The sequence below is a fragment of the Rhipicephalus microplus genome, chromosome 9 (assembly GCF_043290135.1).
Source record: "Rhipicephalus microplus isolate Deutch F79 chromosome 9, USDA_Rmic, whole genome shotgun sequence".
Classification (NCBI taxonomy): Eukaryota; Metazoa; Arthropoda; class Arachnida; order Ixodida; family Ixodidae; genus Rhipicephalus; species Rhipicephalus microplus.
Genome location: NC_134708.1, coordinates 30,784,152 through 30,802,382, shown reverse-complemented (window position 1 = coordinate 30,802,382; position 18,231 = coordinate 30,784,152). Strand labels below are relative to the sequence as shown.

The following is an 18,231-nucleotide window of genomic DNA, read 5'->3' as shown; positions in this document are numbered from 1 at the left end:
CCCCCCCCCCCCCCTCGGGGACTGCTACAGTTTCAAATGCATGGCATCGAGAAAACGCTGGTTCCAACATGGAGATGATAGATGTGGCAGAGGTGGGCTCAATGCTGTTTTGGAGCTGACATTTGGGCAGAAAGTATGAAAAATTGAACTACAAAGATTTATAGCATTCAAAATTTCAGGTGACATCTAAAATGCAGAATTGACATCTAAAAGGCAGATTCGAAACTCCAGACTAGAACCCTGTTGTCTGCCACATCAGTTGGGCTTTCACAGAAGTTGAAGAAGCATCCTCACCATTAAGGTTGAGTGATGATTGATATCTGTTGTTTAACGTCCCAAAACAACCATATGATTATGAGAGATGCCGAAGTGGAGGGCTCCGGCAACTTCGACATCCTGGGGTTCCTAAACATGCACTCAAATTTGAGTACACGGCCTTACAGCATTTTCGATGGAGGCGAAAATGCAGTCACCGCAGCCAAGATTCGATCCTGCAACCTGCGGCTCAGCAGCCCAGTACCTTAGCCACTAGACCACCGTGGCGAGCTCACCATTCATGTGTAGCGTTGTCGGCAACACTTTAGTACCAAATTATGTACATAAATACAATTCAGCCTCTGCATTGCCTCAATCTTGACAAAATAGCTCTGAAACAACAACCCGCCAGCGTTTCATCAGCCTATCAAAACGAAACACTTTCATGTTGCCATCTCATATGCCTAAAAATATGCCTAAGAATCCTCCCCAACTTTTTTTTTCCTGTACCTTCACTTCGAAGTATGCGGAAAAATATTCTAGAAATATAAGAAAAATATTCAATTCAATTCGCACTCGCACTTCAATATTCGAATTCACTCCGGACTTAAAATTTTGCTATTTGCACAGCTCTACTCATAAGGCATTAGACCTTGATACAGAAGTCATTCAGCGATTACTCGGAAAGGAGGTTCAAGGCCCCTTTTTAGGAGACTATAAGGTGAGCTAGCTTATAGCTGTCTTCACGGAACATGGTTTTCGTATGCTGGAAAAGTAAGAGTATGCCGACGATGAACGATGCTGCCATTGATGGTGCAGTATGTACTCACGGAAGTAGTTTTTCCCTCGCATCCACTTCTCCCCGTGGGGGAGTCCCGGCCGGAGGGGCACCTCGCGGCGGCTCAAAAACCGCTCGACGAGGTCCAGCGTGGACAGGGACTGGCTGAAGACAAGCAGCTTGTCGCCCACGCCCAGCGTCTGCTCCACGATTGTCATGAGCACGAGGAACTTGTAGCTGTTGTCCAGCATGTCGGGCAGGTACTTCTCCATCAGCGGGTATGCCTGCCATCACACAGGGAGAGGGTGTGGACACGACCTTTCAGCCTTAGACGTCTCATCAAACGCGAAAATTGACCACCGGCAGCGCCAACGTGAGTGATGCAAAAAAACCAACACGTGATGACTTCACCATACGACATAACAGCAACAACACATGACGTCATTACATGACATCGCTGCTTCATCAAAGTTTGGCCAATCATGGAGGCAGCGCAAAACCAGGTGAGATGCACAAAGCTTACAATGCCTGCAATCCTAGAGGCACTGCAAAACTGTGTTAAATGCAGAAAGGTTCCAAAGGGAAAAGGGAACAATACATAGACTCAAAAGAAAAAAGAAGACTGCTTTCACATTAGGCAATTTCAGAAGGAACCCCATGAACCTTTAACACTACCATATTAGTCTGGAATTCAAATAGAAGATTTTCACTTCACTTTTGAATTCCTAGTATTAGCACTTGCAAATACAGTGGAACTCCTTTATAAGAGGCCCTAATGTAACAGACTAATCAATTAGTGCCCCTACATTGAAAAAGGGGTTCATGAGTGATACAAGAATGCGGCAACCCCCTTATACGAGATCCCTTCATACAAAGAAGAAGACCTGCAAAGCGCACGTGCGTTTTTGTATGTGCAGTCAATTTTAACATTGCAACGTCCTCTAAACTCACCCATTCGTAGCTGATGTTGTTGTCCGACTTCTCCCGAAAAGGCGCGATGACCCCTTGCTCCTGCGTGTACTTGGGCTTGTTCAGGCTCATGCCGGACACTGCCGTTGAGGTGCCGTCGCAGTTGGCCCCGTAGGCGTTGTATGGGGAGTCCTGCGGCTGACCCAGGGGGTCCAGGCACCCGACCAGGCTGCCATCCGGCCCCAGGCAGCTGTTTTCCGCAACTACGGAGTCTGGGAGGCCTGCATGAACGATGCATGTGTTTACGCATGTTTTACAGCGAAAGCTGTTATGAGACCACAACAAGGGCCGCGTGCGCCGCAGTAGTCCGCCGCCACCGCCAGTGTCTGTAACCACAATAGCGCAAAACAACAGCAAAAAAACTTGGCAAATGAAAAACACCGAGGACACAACGACATTCGAACCAGAGTCCCTTGCGTGCTAGCCCAGTAGTCTACCGCAGAGCCACACTTCTGCTTCCACCTCCGTTGCAAACTGGGCTTAGGCAGGCTTATTATGGGCAAAGGAATCTCGCTAATATTACTAATGAAGCATCTTGAAGCAGCAAAGGAACAACCACGCATCTCACAACAAAAATTGCATAACGAGTGGGGCTTCAAATGCTGCAAACCTATCACAAAAGCTTCAGGCATTATTCTTCAATGTCGTCAGCCACGGCATCCAAAAATTGCACGAAATTGCTTATAAGGGTGTAGCGGGTACCACACTCCTTTCTATGAAGAATGACGAAAGATGGCATTGTGTATGCCTCCCCACTACTAAATATTACGACGATTAAGGGGGGACGCGGGTCTTAGAAAAGTAAAAAATGGCCAAAAAATCGATTTTGAGAAAAACGCATTTTTCTAATCTTTGAACCTATAAGCACCTCTCCTCAAATTATTAACGCTAAATTCGATAAAAAAATAGGTTAAAATCTATTTTCAAACCATCACGGGAGTCGCAAAACAACCCGCAAAACAGAAAATTTGTTCGAACTTCCCGCGCGCGCTGCCAGCGAAGCAGCCGGCTGATCGGCGCCATCTTGGGCTTGTTTTGAAGCTGGTTCCTTTGTGCGCGTTTTGCGGGCTCTCAAAATGGCGTAGCTCCAACACAACGACTGCCCTCCCCCGTTTTGCGAAGCCGTCTGCCGGACCGCTGATTGGCTAGAGCGCGCGCGCGCGCCGGCGAGCCCCCCCGTCTCGCGCTTACCATTGGCTGGCGCGGCGGCGCGGCCACGGTTGCTCGCTCATTTTTTTTTGTTTGTTTGGTTTTGCTCCGTCGGCGCCTGCTCTCGTGCGTGTTATCTCGCCTGCTACCCGCTCGTGCACCGACGTCGCCGACATATACGTCTTTCTGCATTTCGCCGGCATGGCTTGGGAAGCTCGCCTGAAGAAGAACACTCGTCAAGCTTCCGGCAGGAAACGAAAGCGAGCGTGGAATGCGCGGCAGAAGGGAGCGGCCTGCGCGCCGCCAAGAACGCCGGAGATGGCCGAGGCAGCGCATTGATGAAGGATGTCTGGGACAAAAATGTGTGTTTTACTTGACATAGTGTTTTATGTATAAAAGGGCGATGTTTTTATATATAACATGTGTCTTCCTTTGGTTTTCAGTGCACTAGAACAGCCACAAAGTTGTAGACTGGGTTCCTTATACTGATTCAACGGCCAGTACACAGTTTTTAAATGAGCTGTGGCAAATATTTTGGGAAGGTGCATTGACACATTTGGTACAGCCATACTCACATAATGTAGAGCTATACAACGGTGCCATTTTTATTGCTCTAGCTTCACTTTAGCAAAAGTTACAGTTATTAGAAACTTTAGATGCGTTTTTCTCAGTTCGATGTTTTTGTGCACCACACTAAACCTTAGGGGTTTTTCTTATATGTTACTGTTGATTGAGAATGACAAACTTGGTATCATTTTATTTGTAATAACATTACCTATGGGGTGATGCTATTTTGATTACTCTAGAAGCATACTGTTAATTACAATTATGGATAGTAATGAGCGAAAATTGAACAGAATATCCATTGTAAGTGCTGGTCTGTTTTCTTATCAATATAATGCCCAAAAATTAATAAAAATAGCATCACCCCATACAGAAAGCCCTCAGCATTGGGGCTATGCATTTATTTTTTGGATCTGGCTTGATTAAGTTGCCAAAAAGCCCCCAATGAAGTGCATAATTAATTGAAGTGCATAATTAATTATATTACAGATGTTAATATCTTTTTATCCACTGAAGCTATTTCAGAAACAATTACATATTTGAAATCAGCATGAAAAACTGTCCAAGATGGTGAGGTTTGGTCAAGATTGAGCCAAAAACAGGAAAAAAATTTTAAAGACCCATGTCCCCTCTTAATGGCATAGTGGGCACCCTGCAAGTGTGCTTGTAGCAGTTACCCAAATAGTGTTTAAAAAAACCGCTCTGTAAGGCCGCTCTCCCAGCTTTCGCTCTGACTGCGCTGCAAGTTCAGCGGAGGCTTGGGTTTTTTTTTGTGAGTGTATTTTTTCTTTCTCTTGTGTACACAGTTAAAAATTCATGTTCATTCTGCATTAGTATTTTTTCTCTTGGTTTGGCCAGGCATTGGCTGACAGGATTTCAAGATAAATAATATGAGCGAACAAACAATGCTTGAGATGACACAAAACACCAGAACATCGAAACCGGGCCTTGTTCATCACATACTAATATCAACCGTTGGTGTTAAATGTCCCAAAACCACAAAACGATTATGAGGAATGCTTCAGACGTTTTTTATCATGCACGTAAATCCAACTGTACAGACTCAAGCATTTTCACCACCATCGAAATTGCAGCAGCCGTGGGTTGAATTCAATGCCGCGACCTTCGGTATTTGTTTGCCAGAGATTAGCGAGACTCTTCAAAAAAAAAAAAAAAAAAAAAAAAAAAAAAAAAAAAAAAGTAAGATGCTCTACCTTATGAATTTCACCCCGGAACCCCTACCATGTATCAGCCTAATGCCAAAAATTTTAAAGGTTTTTTTCTTTTTTATTTCAGATCATTTCACACAATAACATTTCTTCAAACTTGCTACGAAAAGTCTCCGGCTCGCTTACAGCATGGCGCAATTCATTTTACCTCCAAAGAACTGTGTGACCCATGGGAGACACCAGCAAAATCAATGACATTGCCCTAACTTGGTGTGCGAACTTTAATGCACAGTTCACTTTTCTTACTTCCCAATATTTTTTTGGGGGGGGGAAATAAAAGCCGTTCAGGCTGCACAAGTAAAGCTTTTGGTATTTTTGAATCAAAATTCACTAGGACTAGTGCAATTGCTAACATGTTTAGCGCTCCTTCTAGTCCACCTAGAAACCCCTCCTGCTCCTAAATGTAACAAGCCGCCTGCCTGACCTGCTGCGTTGGTGTGGTGGTGATGGTGGTGGTGGTGCTTCTTGGCGTGCGTCTCCTTGACTGCGGGTGGGCCTATCAGGTCGATGTCCAAGTCGATGTCTAGGCCCACCTCGTTCTTCTTATCTTGCACCAGGTGGAACAGGATGTCGGGGTGGTTCCACACCTGACAAAACATCCGAGTCACTCGTTAAAACCTTTTTGTCGCACTGCAGTGATCGTAAATGCGCTAAAGAAATACAGACAGATCCACGAAGTGAATGCTGACGATGTGGCGAAGTGGCATGTATTGGTTCATGAATTGTGGCCCTTTATTTTGTTCTGGTCAACAGCCTTTTATTTTGTTCTTGTTAACCTTTTGTTCTGTTGTATGCTTTGACTGACAGACGGCCAAATGTCTGTTTTTACGGTGTTGTGGCCTTTTGTTTGTTCTGGTGAACACCCTTTTGCTAACCTACTAGTTGTTCATAAATGTTTCGGTTTGCTCACATGTTGCTGGCATTGCTTCTTTTATGGTGTTGTGGCCTGCTACTTTGTTCTGGTTGAGAACCTTCTATTTTGTTCTTGTAAACCTTTTGCTCTGTTGTACACTTTGATTGATCGGTGGGTTAAGGGTAGACGCGGGTCGAAAAGTCGCGGGTTTCCGGAAAATTTTCGCTTTTTTTTCCGGTTGTATTGGCATCCTTGGACTATAATCTTTTACCTCTAAAAATATCAAGCTGAAATTCGCACAAGAAATGATCTAAAAATGCTTCCAAGTGGGGAGCGGTGATGGGAGAAATGCGCGAAAGTCACCAAAAATGGCGTAGTTCCCGTTGTCCTGTCGCGAAAATGACGCGTTGGCCACCATTTTCAATCGTGCACGCATGCTGAGGCCTTCCCCTTCACAATCCACAAGTAGCCAGTCTCGTATCATCACGAAGAATAAACAAAAAACAAGAAAAACAACGCATACGCCACGCGTTTTGAATATCGCGGCAAGCAGCGCGAGGCCGCCATTGGTCGACGGTGCGCTCCGCCTCCTCCACCTCCCTATCTTTCCGGCAAAAGAGCGAAGCCTCAGACGTCACAATCGAGTTGTTCGGCGTTTCTCTGCAGTTTTATGTCATGGCAAGCCCCAAGAAGCACAGTCTAGATAATCGAGAGTTCGGAACTCGCCACAATTATTAAAGGAAACGGCATCGGACGCTTCCCAAAGTGACATTGAACGCCGATGTCACCGCCGACCAACGCCCCGACGCTCGGACTTCAGATAGGCCGAACACTAACACCAAACTCCGCGGCGACAGTGGTTGTGAAACAGCCGCTGCCGTGGAATTCGTCAGTGCATCCCAAATGAAGAGCGGATTCTTCGAGTGTGAACGTAGACCAGTAGGTGCTGCTACTGCCAACACGCTACTTTGGGAAATCGATGCGCTGACTGCCCTTGTAGCAGGTACGCAATGTCAACCCTGCCGCGAACGGAAACTCGGCGTCCGAGAGGTAGCTGGAAAGTGCAAAGAGCTTTCGGCATTCCTCGAACTGTGCTGTGAAAATACCGATTGTCCTGAATCTACACTTTCATTCACACACGCGTCGAGACGTACTACTTCGGCCAGGGACCAAGGGACGTGCGCTCGTTTAGACAGCGGCAGCTTGCGTGATAGCTTTGCTGTAAACGTGATGGCAGTTCTGGCATTACGCGCTATAGGCGCAGGCCGTGACCAACTTTCACGATTCTGTGCGATTCTCGGTCTTTCGAGCATTCAGTGCAAGCTGCTTTTCATTGTGTCCATGAAAAAAAAAATGGTTTCCTAATAAATGCCAACTTTCCAAACTTTCAAACTAGTTTTTCTCATTTTCATTTTTTTTACAATTTCATGTTTTCCGGGCAGCCATTTAGGCACTTATACTTATTGTATAGTAACGAAACTTGGCATGCATATTCTTCAACACATGCAGAATGCAAATATCTACTTGAAATTGCAATGCCTACCAGCTTTAGTTGTAAAAATATTAGGTTATTGTTTCAAGGGGGATCGAAAATAATTAGTCATTCAATACGATTTTTTTTCTTGGTTTTAATATTTATGTGGCATATCTGGATAGATATTTGCACTTCAAAATCTACCAAGAGTCAAATAAGATCAGACACAATGCTTTTACCAAGTACATAAAAGAGTACCCGTAAAGCATGTAACTTTTTGCTATTGTGCATGACATAACTGAATAACTATAGCAGCTACACAAAAAATGATTGCATATTTAAAATATCCATGAAAAATCACATTAATAACAACATTTTCAAATGTCTATGACTAGAAATAGAAAAAGTTCTTTCGAGGAGCGTCTCCTCTTAAATGTCGGTGTTTCTTACGCTGTTGCTGCCTTTTAGTTTTTAAACCATATGCACCCCATGTATGCTTTGTAGACGGCATTGTGCACAAACGTTTTGCACAAGTGCTTCAACTATGCGCAGCGCCCAGACGGATTGAAGTTGAATGGACGTTGTGAGGTCCTAAGGAGCTTCCCTCTTAAAACTTCCTGTTGTAGTGACACGTATCCCGAAGGAGTACGGCCACTAGCGTGGGTCCGGTCTTAGCGAGCCGCAGGGCACGCGTTAACCGTCGCCATGGCGAGAACACGATACTGCTCAAGGTCGCAACACTTTGTCTGTGGCAACACCAAACGTAGTACAGCCCGTTGCAAAGGGCCGGCGGGAAAGCAAATGGGCTTATCCACGCCACGGGTATAAAAGTACTACACAGGGTGCCACGAGCATGTTTCCGCGGTAGAGGTGATTCACGGAGACATTAGGACCAAGGCCCGGTTGCTCGAGCGAGGGCAAAGGCGCTCGTGTTGGCTTCAAAGGGAGACGGGTCGGCGTAGCTAGGCCACGCACTAGGACACCGTACCACCCTTCGGCCGAGCGTACGCAGTGGGGCAACAAAAGGTGAGCATTCGCCTCGGGTGTGAGGCGCCGTCAGCAAAGTCCGACGAGCCCCGAGCGATGGAAGTCGACGGACGAAAAAGATTGCATGGCTCACCGTCAGCTGTCCCACAGAGTATCTGCCCGCTCTCGACGCATGCGCGCAAAACCTCTCGGGAGACTCCGCGCGCGGTGCCACAGTCAACATCCGCTACCTGGTGAGGGGGTTAAACGTCACTCAGCTCTCCCTGCGCGGCAGACAGCAGAGGAGGGGAGACATGTCGGGACATCAGAACGGCAGAAAAGGCGGCAAAGCCTGCGCAAAGGCAGCAGGCTAGCCTCAATTCCCACTATTCATCCATCCCCCTGCCACGCAGACAAATTGATGCAGAGAAATGCGTTTCTTGTGCAGGTCTTGGTGTAGAGTTCTAAATGATCAATTAAGAGGGGACATGGCAATAGGAATAGTAAATTTGGTGAAAATGTTAAGTTTTTTCAATTAATTTTTTTTCTGTAATCCTGACACCATGTTTTACACCATAGTGTGATTTTATATCAAAATAAGTAGTAGAAGTTGAGAAAGAAGCATTTTACTGGTGGGCTGTCGTCAAAAGCTATGTAAAGATTGGGCATAACAAAATGCAAATTTGCAGCCTTCCCTTAGCAAAGTGCCACCATACTGGCATCATCATAAAGAGGACAGACTGGCGCTCAAGATAGCCACAAAGATGCATTTCTCCAATAAAAAATAATGCCAGCTTCCTTCCGAGTTCAGTTTTATCAGCTTCTAGCTTCAATTTCTTAGAGCTCCATTTTCTCAGATTTTATTTTTTGACCAGTTGCTGTCAGTCATCCCTGTGCCATTTCACAACAAATTAAGCTATAGCCATTCCGTTTCCTGCACTTGGATTCTGAGACATTGGTGAGCGCCGTAAAGCAGTCCATACATGTGTGCCCATCATACAGACTTTTGTAATTGGCTTTTTGTAAAAGTTGTTGGTACGACAATATGTCCAGGACATTTCAGAAAAAGATTTTGTGTGCTTAATTAAATATTGAAAATAAACCAATAGCATTACAGCACAAAATGGACCCTTGTAAATATCCTTATGCAAAAATTTTGATGAATTTGTGTCTAATTAGCTAATTAACTTTGGAATGACAATGAGAGTCTATCAAGTGTTGTAACTCAAAGGTTCTATTAGATAGCTTAAAACCAATTTGAGTCATGATATCAGCACAAAAAATGACATCTGCATGGCAAAAGTCATCCCTTTAGCTTCATAAATAACAAAAATGATTTTCATTGCAACGCCCCCCCCCCCCCCTTAAGGGGGGTGAGATGGAGGGCAAATTCGACTAAAAATTAAATTTTCCAACTTTTATAACACAATATTCCAGCATTACCGACATTTGCTTTGACAAAATGGCGCGATTTTACACGCAGTGTAAAGCATTTAAAAATGGCCCAAAACGTGCCTGGAACCGTGGCTTCACTGTGGCAACTTGAATTTCAAACGCGTTTTCTTCTAACACTACTTTTCATCAGAAAAGTAACATTTTCTCTGTAACCACTCCAGCTATCAAGTGAAAACTTTTGCGATTTCTTTTTATGTAATATCGCCCTTACTGAAGCAAAGGAAATGTGTTGTCACCAGAATTGTATTTTTTACGAATGTTCTTTTCCCCAAGAAAAAAAATCCATAAAATTCTAGTCATCACACATCTAAATTTTTGATTAAAGAATGGTCATGCCTATAATTATTATTTTGGTTCAGAAGGATACCCTGGGCAAATGTAACAACCAGTACATATTTCATCATTCCACAAACAAAATCTTGTTCGCAAGTGTTCTTTCAAAAATCAAAATAGTAAAATGATTGATTTATTAGTATTTTTAGAATGGATTTGTGTTTTCTTGCAAAATTCACAAAGCACCAAGTGAAATCTCAATTCAAGCAGCTTGAAACATTTTGTGGAGTTTGCTTTAAAAATAACTGAGAGTAGTTGCACACCTGTCCTTGCTACGGCAAGTTGCACAACTGTGAGACGTAAGGAAGCGCGCAGCACAGCCAACCCAGCCATCCCCTTTGAATTCGCGCGCTAGCCAAGGAGGTGGCACCCTCTCTTGCATGGTGCCCAACTAAACCTGGTGTTTCAGAAGCGTTTTTTGTAATCTCTGGTAAATTACTGCAATTAATCCTCGGCTATTTATATAGGTTAAATTACTTTAGACCTTTCCAGCTCATTTTGTACTGGTTTTGAGCATTAGCCTCGTTTTGTTTCTGTATTGACCCATGTGTGACCACGCAACATGAGACACTGAAGCTGGGTCCCTTGAAGTGCTATGCACTCAAAAGCATTCCACGCTCGCCGTCAAGGCTACGAGCAGTGCTGCCCCACACTCCCAGGCTTACATGCAGGGAAATACCCAATAAAGTTGACTGAAGGGTGATTACCAAGGTAGCTCAACTTGTAGAGTATCGCATGCATTATCCAAAAGTCGTAGGTTCGGTATCTACCAGAGGCAAGTCGTCCTTTCATCCACTCCAATTTCTTTACATTTACACCATATTTACCACATTCAGTCAACACGGGCATGACGCGTTCGCCTAACTATTCCTAGTTTTTAGCACAGACTAGAAGTCTGTGCCCCCGCCTCGCTAGGCAGGTTGACAAGCTTTGATAAACAATCTTGGCTGCACCCTGGTTAGAAAGTTGACGTCCTCACTTTGCAGATAAGTGCTATGTGAAGCCAGTGTTCTTTTACCTCACCCATCAACTCCAGTCAATTTCAGCTCGAAGCACGTTTTAGGATCGAACGCCCACAACACGTATCATTCAGTTCCGAGAAAGAATGACCCTGACCTTGCAGCAGACTGCAAAGAACTTGAGGGGGTTGGTGACCCTGTAGTTGTGAAGAAACTCCTTGACAAACTCCCGGTACAGCGTCCGCTGGATGGGCGTCATCCGAATAAGCAGCACGTGCTCCTCCTTTCGGGGCAGGGCATCCCGGAGCACCGCATGGCCTCGCCTGCAGAGGAAATTTGTAGTGAATCACTCACTTAAAAAATGGCTACGAATGACTGTAAGCTTTGATAGCTGTGCACATATAATTCATAAGGCAACAACAAAAAAATTAAAAATTTCAAGAACGAGAAAAAAACTAAAGGACGGGCAAGCGATCACAAAGAAACCATCAATGGATCCCTACCTAAGCAAGAAGAGCTGCAGATTCAAGAATTGAGTGATCACTCGCAAGTGTTGTAGAAGCAGTATTAAGAACAGCAAATGCGTGAACATTCAAAATTTCCGAATAATGATCCAGTTTTAAGCATCGTACACATCTAATAGTTATTACCCACAGAATTAGAGAGAAATGGAAGATAATCGAGGAGTCGAAAGTGCTCAAACACCCTTCAGTTATGCTATGCACAATACGCACGAGAAGTTTTGCAGAAAAAAATACTGTTTGAAATGAGTACAACAAAAGGTTTATTGCTAAATGCTGTAATTACTATTCCCAGAAGGGTCTGGAAAATGCATATGAGCGGCTTATTTGCGGTTAATGATGGCAAATTTATAGCGTGATGTAATGCTAAAAGTTTTGCCTTGTTGTGAATACATTAGCATGTCTATGTAAAAGGGTAGAAATGCAGCACTTTTGGATTCAGAGACTTTAAGTAAAGTAAAAAATAAAGAAAGGGGAATTGCCATGTCTTTTATACTGTGCCATTCTGTTTGTATTCATGCTTTCTTTCTAACTTGATTTTCAGTGTGAGCGCAGTTTTACAGACTTCCCTCAAGTGTGCTGCTATGAAACTCTACGACCAAAACAAAGCACGGAGGGTACCTCTGTACAAATCCCTGGAGCAGGCTGTGCAGGACGTGCGCACGGAAGCGCATGAGCTGCCGGTCCTTGGGCGTGCTGTCCAGGCACTGTCCGTTCTGGATGGGCCGCTCAAACATGTTGCAGAACTCGGAGCGCGTGCCCAGGTACGAGGGCCGCACGAAGTCCACCATGCACCAGTACTCGAGCAGGTTGTTCTGCAGCGGGTAGCCCGTCAGCACGATGCGCCGCCTGCATCGAGGAGAGCAAAACACGCGTCAGCCAAGCATCCAACTTGAGCGCGTGTCTGCAACGTGATCGCAGACATCGGCTACGTCAAGTACATTACCATCGCACGATGAGAAGTTTGCCGGAAGGCACTGTGCTCGCGGACAACTTTTCTTGGCAATGACGGGACAGCTACGGGGGCGGAGCTACTGCACACGCAATCCTCCGACTAGTAGACCGGTTCGGCTCGTGCTTTGAATGACGACCATGTTCAAATAATAACGCTGCATTTACAGCCATTCGCGAGTTTGGCGAGTCGTCGTAATAGCTGGATGGCTAAGAGCGCTCACCCAAAGAAAAAGACGCCATTTTGACAGTGAGGTGTACGTAAAACGAGGGACGTTTTCACAAGTGCAAAAATGCGAAATGGCAACACGTGAAGTAAAAGAATTATGAATATGTCATCGGTGTCTGGAGCATCTCCTTATAAACACCATCCCATGAAAAATATAATAATGTTGATTTTTATGATTTCCACGTGGAAAACACGGACGCAATGATGGAACTATATTCTTCAGCAGTCGCACATGCCCAGTTTGGCTTCGATGCCTTCCCTTCATTCCCAGGAAAAGTTGTCTGTGAGTATATGCAGTCGAGCCCACATATAACGGCCCCACTTTAAACGAACTTTCGCTTAAAACGAACAATATCCGTGTGACCATGAAAATATACATTGGTTCAATGGCACAAAATTTCACAACGAACATCTCCGAGCACCGCTGATCAGTCACAGCGAACGTAGTCAGCGGTCTGCCGACATCCCGGGAAACCAATTTCGACCATTGATCATGCATCGGCGAGGTGCCCATACATTCTTATCGTTAAATGCCGACCCTGCCTCCGCGCCCCTCTAGTGGCCGCTCTCCCCGACCGCTTTTGTTACGCACCCCTCCGTCCTTTGTCGCCCCCCCCCCCCCCCGCTACTCTTGAGCATTCCGCATAGCCAGACCAGGCCTGTGTTTTCACACTGCCACTGATCTTTCGAAGACCCGTCGGCCATCTACCCCGTTTTCGATCGCTGGTACTGTCGACGTCGCCAGCCTGGAGTGACCAGACCAATTGCCAACATCGTCGGCCACCGACTGTATCTGATAGCCTGCATCTAGTGCACACGCGTACACTACCCCACTGACTCTGATAGTCCGCGATTCGTTTCGTGTTTAGGACTTGTTCTCGCTCACTTCACACTCAACTCAGCATGCCTTACGTGCGCGTGTGGAAGCGCGAAAACGGCTGTTAATTTGCGCAGAATTAATCACGAAATATCGAAGTTCGTGAGGCCATGCAAACTCGCCGGCGCAACAAAACAATTTTTGACTACAGCCCCCGATTCTTCGAACACCGCCGCGTGCACCGATTCAGGCAGCCATGCACCCTTTCCAAGTTTTTCTACGTGCGAGTTTTGCGGACCTTTCAACAAGCTACCCAACCTGCCTCCTTCCCATGTGTTTTTGGTTTTCAAGGTCGCCCTCCCACCGCATCCTCCCCTCTCTTTATCGCAACTCCTTGCCCTTCTCTCGCAAGTCTGCTCTCCTCTCTTGATCACGACCCCTTTGCCCATCTCTTCCGCTCCGAGACACCCGCCACGCTGGCTCGAATTAGTTTCGTTGTCTGACTGGAAACGGGCCCAGAGCTGTTTCATGCATCCTGGCATGTGTGTCGCGTGTGCGCATCTTTCTTGCCCTTGGTGTGTGTGTATGGTCATGATGGCCGACGGGAGGACTAGCACGCTTTTTCCTGCTGCTCAACAAAACGTCGGAAGTGTGACCGCTTGGCTTGAGCGGAATCCGCGCGTTAGGTACCGCGTTGCAGAGCGCTTGCTCATAGCTGTTGACCACCTGGAAGCCAACTTGCCGCTTCGGGTGTCCCGGTATGCAGCTGTGGAGATGGTGAATATTTCGTGGGCAGCGGTGACGACTACTTGCGTGCGAAACTGTTTTTGCGAGGTCGACTTCATCGACGTCGGGCCCGATGCCGAGCCTGAAGCTTCCGAACAGGACCATTGCAGCGGCGATTTGTGGCAGCGCGTCGGCAACTCCGACCTGGGAGAGCGGGTGGGACATCTGTTGTGATGGTTTAATTACGGCCGATGATGATGCCGACACTGCGGAACCGTGCAGGGATTAGGGCATTGTAAATGAAGTACGTGGGGAGAGCAATTTGGAGGAATCGGATTGCGAGAACAACGAAATTTTGGAGTCAGTGCCTCATGCAGCTTATGCCACGGGCCTCGGCGAAAGAGCGCCCTGCCGTTTTAAATGAACTCGAGACCGCCCTTATCGCTTCCGCTATTCAAAACACGTGCATCACGAACTTTTGGGGGCATAAAAAGTTTGTGGTTTCACTCGCAACTTTTTTTAAAAGCTGTGTTTCACTTACTACGGACTTCGGGATACAGCGAACGAATGCCGCGTCACGCTCAGGTTCGTTATAAGCGGGCTCGACTGTAGTTACGATAGTGCGGATGGATCAGCGCAACTATCAGCGATCGACAGAAATTGGTCATTTTGTGTTGTTAGCATTGTCATTCTGGACGGCTTCGTTCAAAACTTGTAGAAGCAGGTTAATAGAACTTTTCGCAACAAACCCTTACCTCAACTATCAGCGATCGACAGAAATTACTCATTTTGTGTTGTTAGCATTGTCATTCTGAACGGCTTCGTTCGAAACTTGTCAAAGCACGTTAATAGAACTTTTCGCAACAAACCTTTACCTCATGCGTTTACCATTTTGAGCTTTCTCACTTGCAACAACATTTGCACAAAATCAAGCTTGTTAGCATCCTATACCAATTCGTTTATTGAAAGCTTCAATCTTAGTACAGTCGATTCTGAACATATCAAACTCAGATATATTGAATTATTGACTATATCAAACAGTTGAGAAATCCCCTTGAATTTCCCACGCAAAAGTATAAGACTGGTGCACACATATATCGAACTCCCGCACAGCGGAGCATCCGCTATATCAAACGCTGCGCCGCGCCGAAGCCCAGAAAGTGCATTTTTCCTAGCGAATATTGATCCTTATTTGGCCGTGTTCTAACAAGTTTCGATCTCTCTTCGCACGCAGGTGACAAAAAAGGCGGCTTATTTCATTGCATTCATCTGGTTCATCGCAATCTACAGGTTCTAATGCGCGCAGGCATAGTGTTTTTTAAAAAATATTGATTGCTGAGGGCACCAAAATAAGAATGTAGAGTGACTCATCAATCTCGTTCTAAAGTTTGCATTCCCTTTGTGGGAATTGAGGCTAGCCTGCTGTCTTTGCGCGGGCTTTGCCGCCTCTTTCTCCGTTCTCATGTCCCGACATGTCTCCCCTCCTCCGCTATCTGCCGCGCTGGGGGAGCTTAGTGACGTTTAGCTCCCTCACCCGGTAGCGGATGTTGACTGTGGCGCCGCGCGTGGAGTTTCCCAAGAGGTTTCGCGCGTGTGCGTCGAGAGCGAGAGAGAGGCCTCTCCGGGGACGACATGGGGGTAAGCACGCTTTTCTTTTCCGTCCGTCAGCTCCCTGTGGGGCTCGTACGGACTTTGCCAACAGCGCCTTGCGCCCGCGGCAAACGCTTACCTTATGTCGCCCCACCCCCCCTTCCGAATGCTAGGCCGAAGGGTGGTACAATGTCCTAGTGCGTGGCCTAGCTACGCCGACCCGTCTCCCTCCGAAGCCAACGCGAGCGCCTTTGCCCTCGCTCGAGCAATTGGGCCTTGGTCCCGGTGTCTCCGTGGATCACCTTTACCACGGAGACGTGCTCGTGGCACCCTGTGTAGTACTTTTAGGCCCGTGGCGTGAGTAAGCCCATTTGCTTTCCCGCCGCGCCTTTGCAACGGGCTGTACTGCGATTTGCAACGGGCTGTACTGCGATTTGGTGTTGCCACAGACAATAAAGTGTTGCGACTTTGAGCAGTATCGTGTTCTCGCCACGGCGACAGTTAACGCGTGCTTTGCGGCTCGCTAAGACCGGACCCACGCTAGTGGCCGTACTCCTTCGGTATACGTGTCACTACACCTTTCTCGTTTGTTGGTGCACAATGACATACGGACCCGAAAAGCATGGCCTTCGAGATGAGCAACCTCATGATGTATTTTTTGTGTTTTTGGTTTTAGAACGCATATCTTGAAGGCTACGCTTTTCCTAGCTTTTTGTGCCAAAGCAGCTGAGAGCAGCGGCTGCCAGCTACAAAGCTACAAGTGATGTCAATATTGCCAACATGTCGACAGTGGGAGCTTGCTCATTGTTGTTTGTGGGCAGCGTTGTCTTTAGCAGGTAGCGGACATGTGAATTTCTTGCTTCGTTCCTGATTAATCATCAATCGGGAATCGTACAGAACATTGACTCGCTCTTAGCCATGAAAATTATGACTGAAGTTTGGAGCGACGTTAAGTAAAGCACCGTCGTACATCATTTCCTTGCGACTAAGGTGCCAGGTGACAACTTCGCGTACGTCATGACTGCCGACTATGGTGCCTCAGTGAATTTCACGACTTGTTAGAGTTTCAGGGCAGCATCTCGGATAGCAAGCGACCTCGGTGCAGATGACGTATTAGCCGTTTCTGACTGTACCGATGAAGAGATCATGGCTGACCATGCCGGTGCAGAGGAAGTGTGCTTGTATGATTATGAAGATGCCAGCACCTTTGCTGCTAACCAACCTTTGACCGTGCATCAGCGTTCTGCAAGGATCAATGCCATGGTGGCTGAAGGAGCTGAATTCGCTTAGGTGGAAAGCTTCAATGATAGGGAGGATGACTGGAACATGATGGTGCGCAACAAGCCAGACAAGTTAACGAACAATTTCCATACGAAATAAAGTATGCTAACTTGCAGATGTAGTTCACACCTTTTTTTTTAATTATGCTGTGAGCGAATGTTTACATTATCGCTTGTTGCGATTTTCAAAAACTGTTTTGAGGCCTGCAATGCTTTAATTCAGGCCTTGAATTCACATATTTGGTATTTCCAATTATCAACATATTGAACTATTTCGCGATCCCCTTTGAGTCTGAGTTATCCGGGATAGACTGTAACACTGCATAAGATGGCAATGACTAAAGCAGGTAGGTCTAAAGTGCACAAAAGCTTATGCAGTACACATTGCCAAGTAATCATAAAATGTCCTTTCCAAACGAACTCCTGAAATGATTATGCATAAACTATGGCACGAGAAGGCATTTAAGCCTGCAAGCAACGACTTGATTGTCCACTCACTTAGTTCGTATGCTCTTGAGTGCAGTGGAAGTGCTTGCATTGCAGTTCTTGATGCGATGCCCTTCGTCGCAGATGACGAGATCGGGGCCCGGGTTCACAATGGCCTGGTAGATGTCTGGTAACAATGGGAAGAAAAACAAAATGTCAAAAACCACCAGCTATCTCCTACAGGTTCACAGCATTTTGCTCATCGCAACACTACTCATTGTGGCAACTCCACAAATTGAGTAGGCATGTGCAAATGAAATTTTCAGGGTACACTAATAGCAAAGCCATTTGAATAACCACAAAGTTTCATGCAGTTATGTTCACTGGTTCCCAAGTTACAGCCATTTATCAGGGTAGTCCACATGGGTCCCTTAGTCAGGGTCTGGAGAATTTGAAAAATGTGCTAGCACTGTGAAAGTCACTATGATGATTCCTGGATAGGTGCTTTAGGGCAAGACAGAGCCCTTTTTTTAAATTTCCTTGCCAAAAAATGTTAGCAGAGCACTGAATTTAGTGTTCACAATTTGGCTCTCATCAATGAAGTTTTAGTTAATTATTACAAATTACAGACACAATAAATTGAAAAAGCGGGCTTGTCTTGCCCTGGGCAATTTATTAAGGTGCATAATAAAAAAAACCTGATAGAA

The 18,231-nt window shown here is 46.0% G+C and overlaps 1 protein-coding gene across 2 annotated transcripts in view; it reads right to left on the bottom strand.

The window, feature by feature from the left end:
• The window catches only part of LOC119163666 (helicase ARIP4), an 82,513-nt gene that overhangs the window by 31,047 nt on the left and 33,235 nt on the right, over positions 1 to 18,231 (bottom strand). For both annotated transcript variants that reach the window (XM_037415719.2, XM_037415718.2), the window contains exons 9-14: positions 17,597 to 17,711; positions 12,127 to 12,354; positions 11,142 to 11,307; positions 5,369 to 5,531; positions 1,985 to 2,223; positions 1,086 to 1,317 (exon numbers count right to left, since the gene is read on the bottom strand). In XM_037415719.2, coding sequence (XP_037271616.2) covers positions 1,086 to 1,317; positions 1,985 to 2,223; positions 5,369 to 5,531; positions 11,142 to 11,307; positions 12,127 to 12,354; positions 17,597 to 17,711 — 1,143 coding nt within the window. The remainder of the gene's footprint in view (positions 1 to 1,085; positions 1,318 to 1,984; positions 2,224 to 5,368; positions 5,532 to 11,141; positions 11,308 to 12,126; positions 12,355 to 17,596; positions 17,712 to 18,231) is intronic.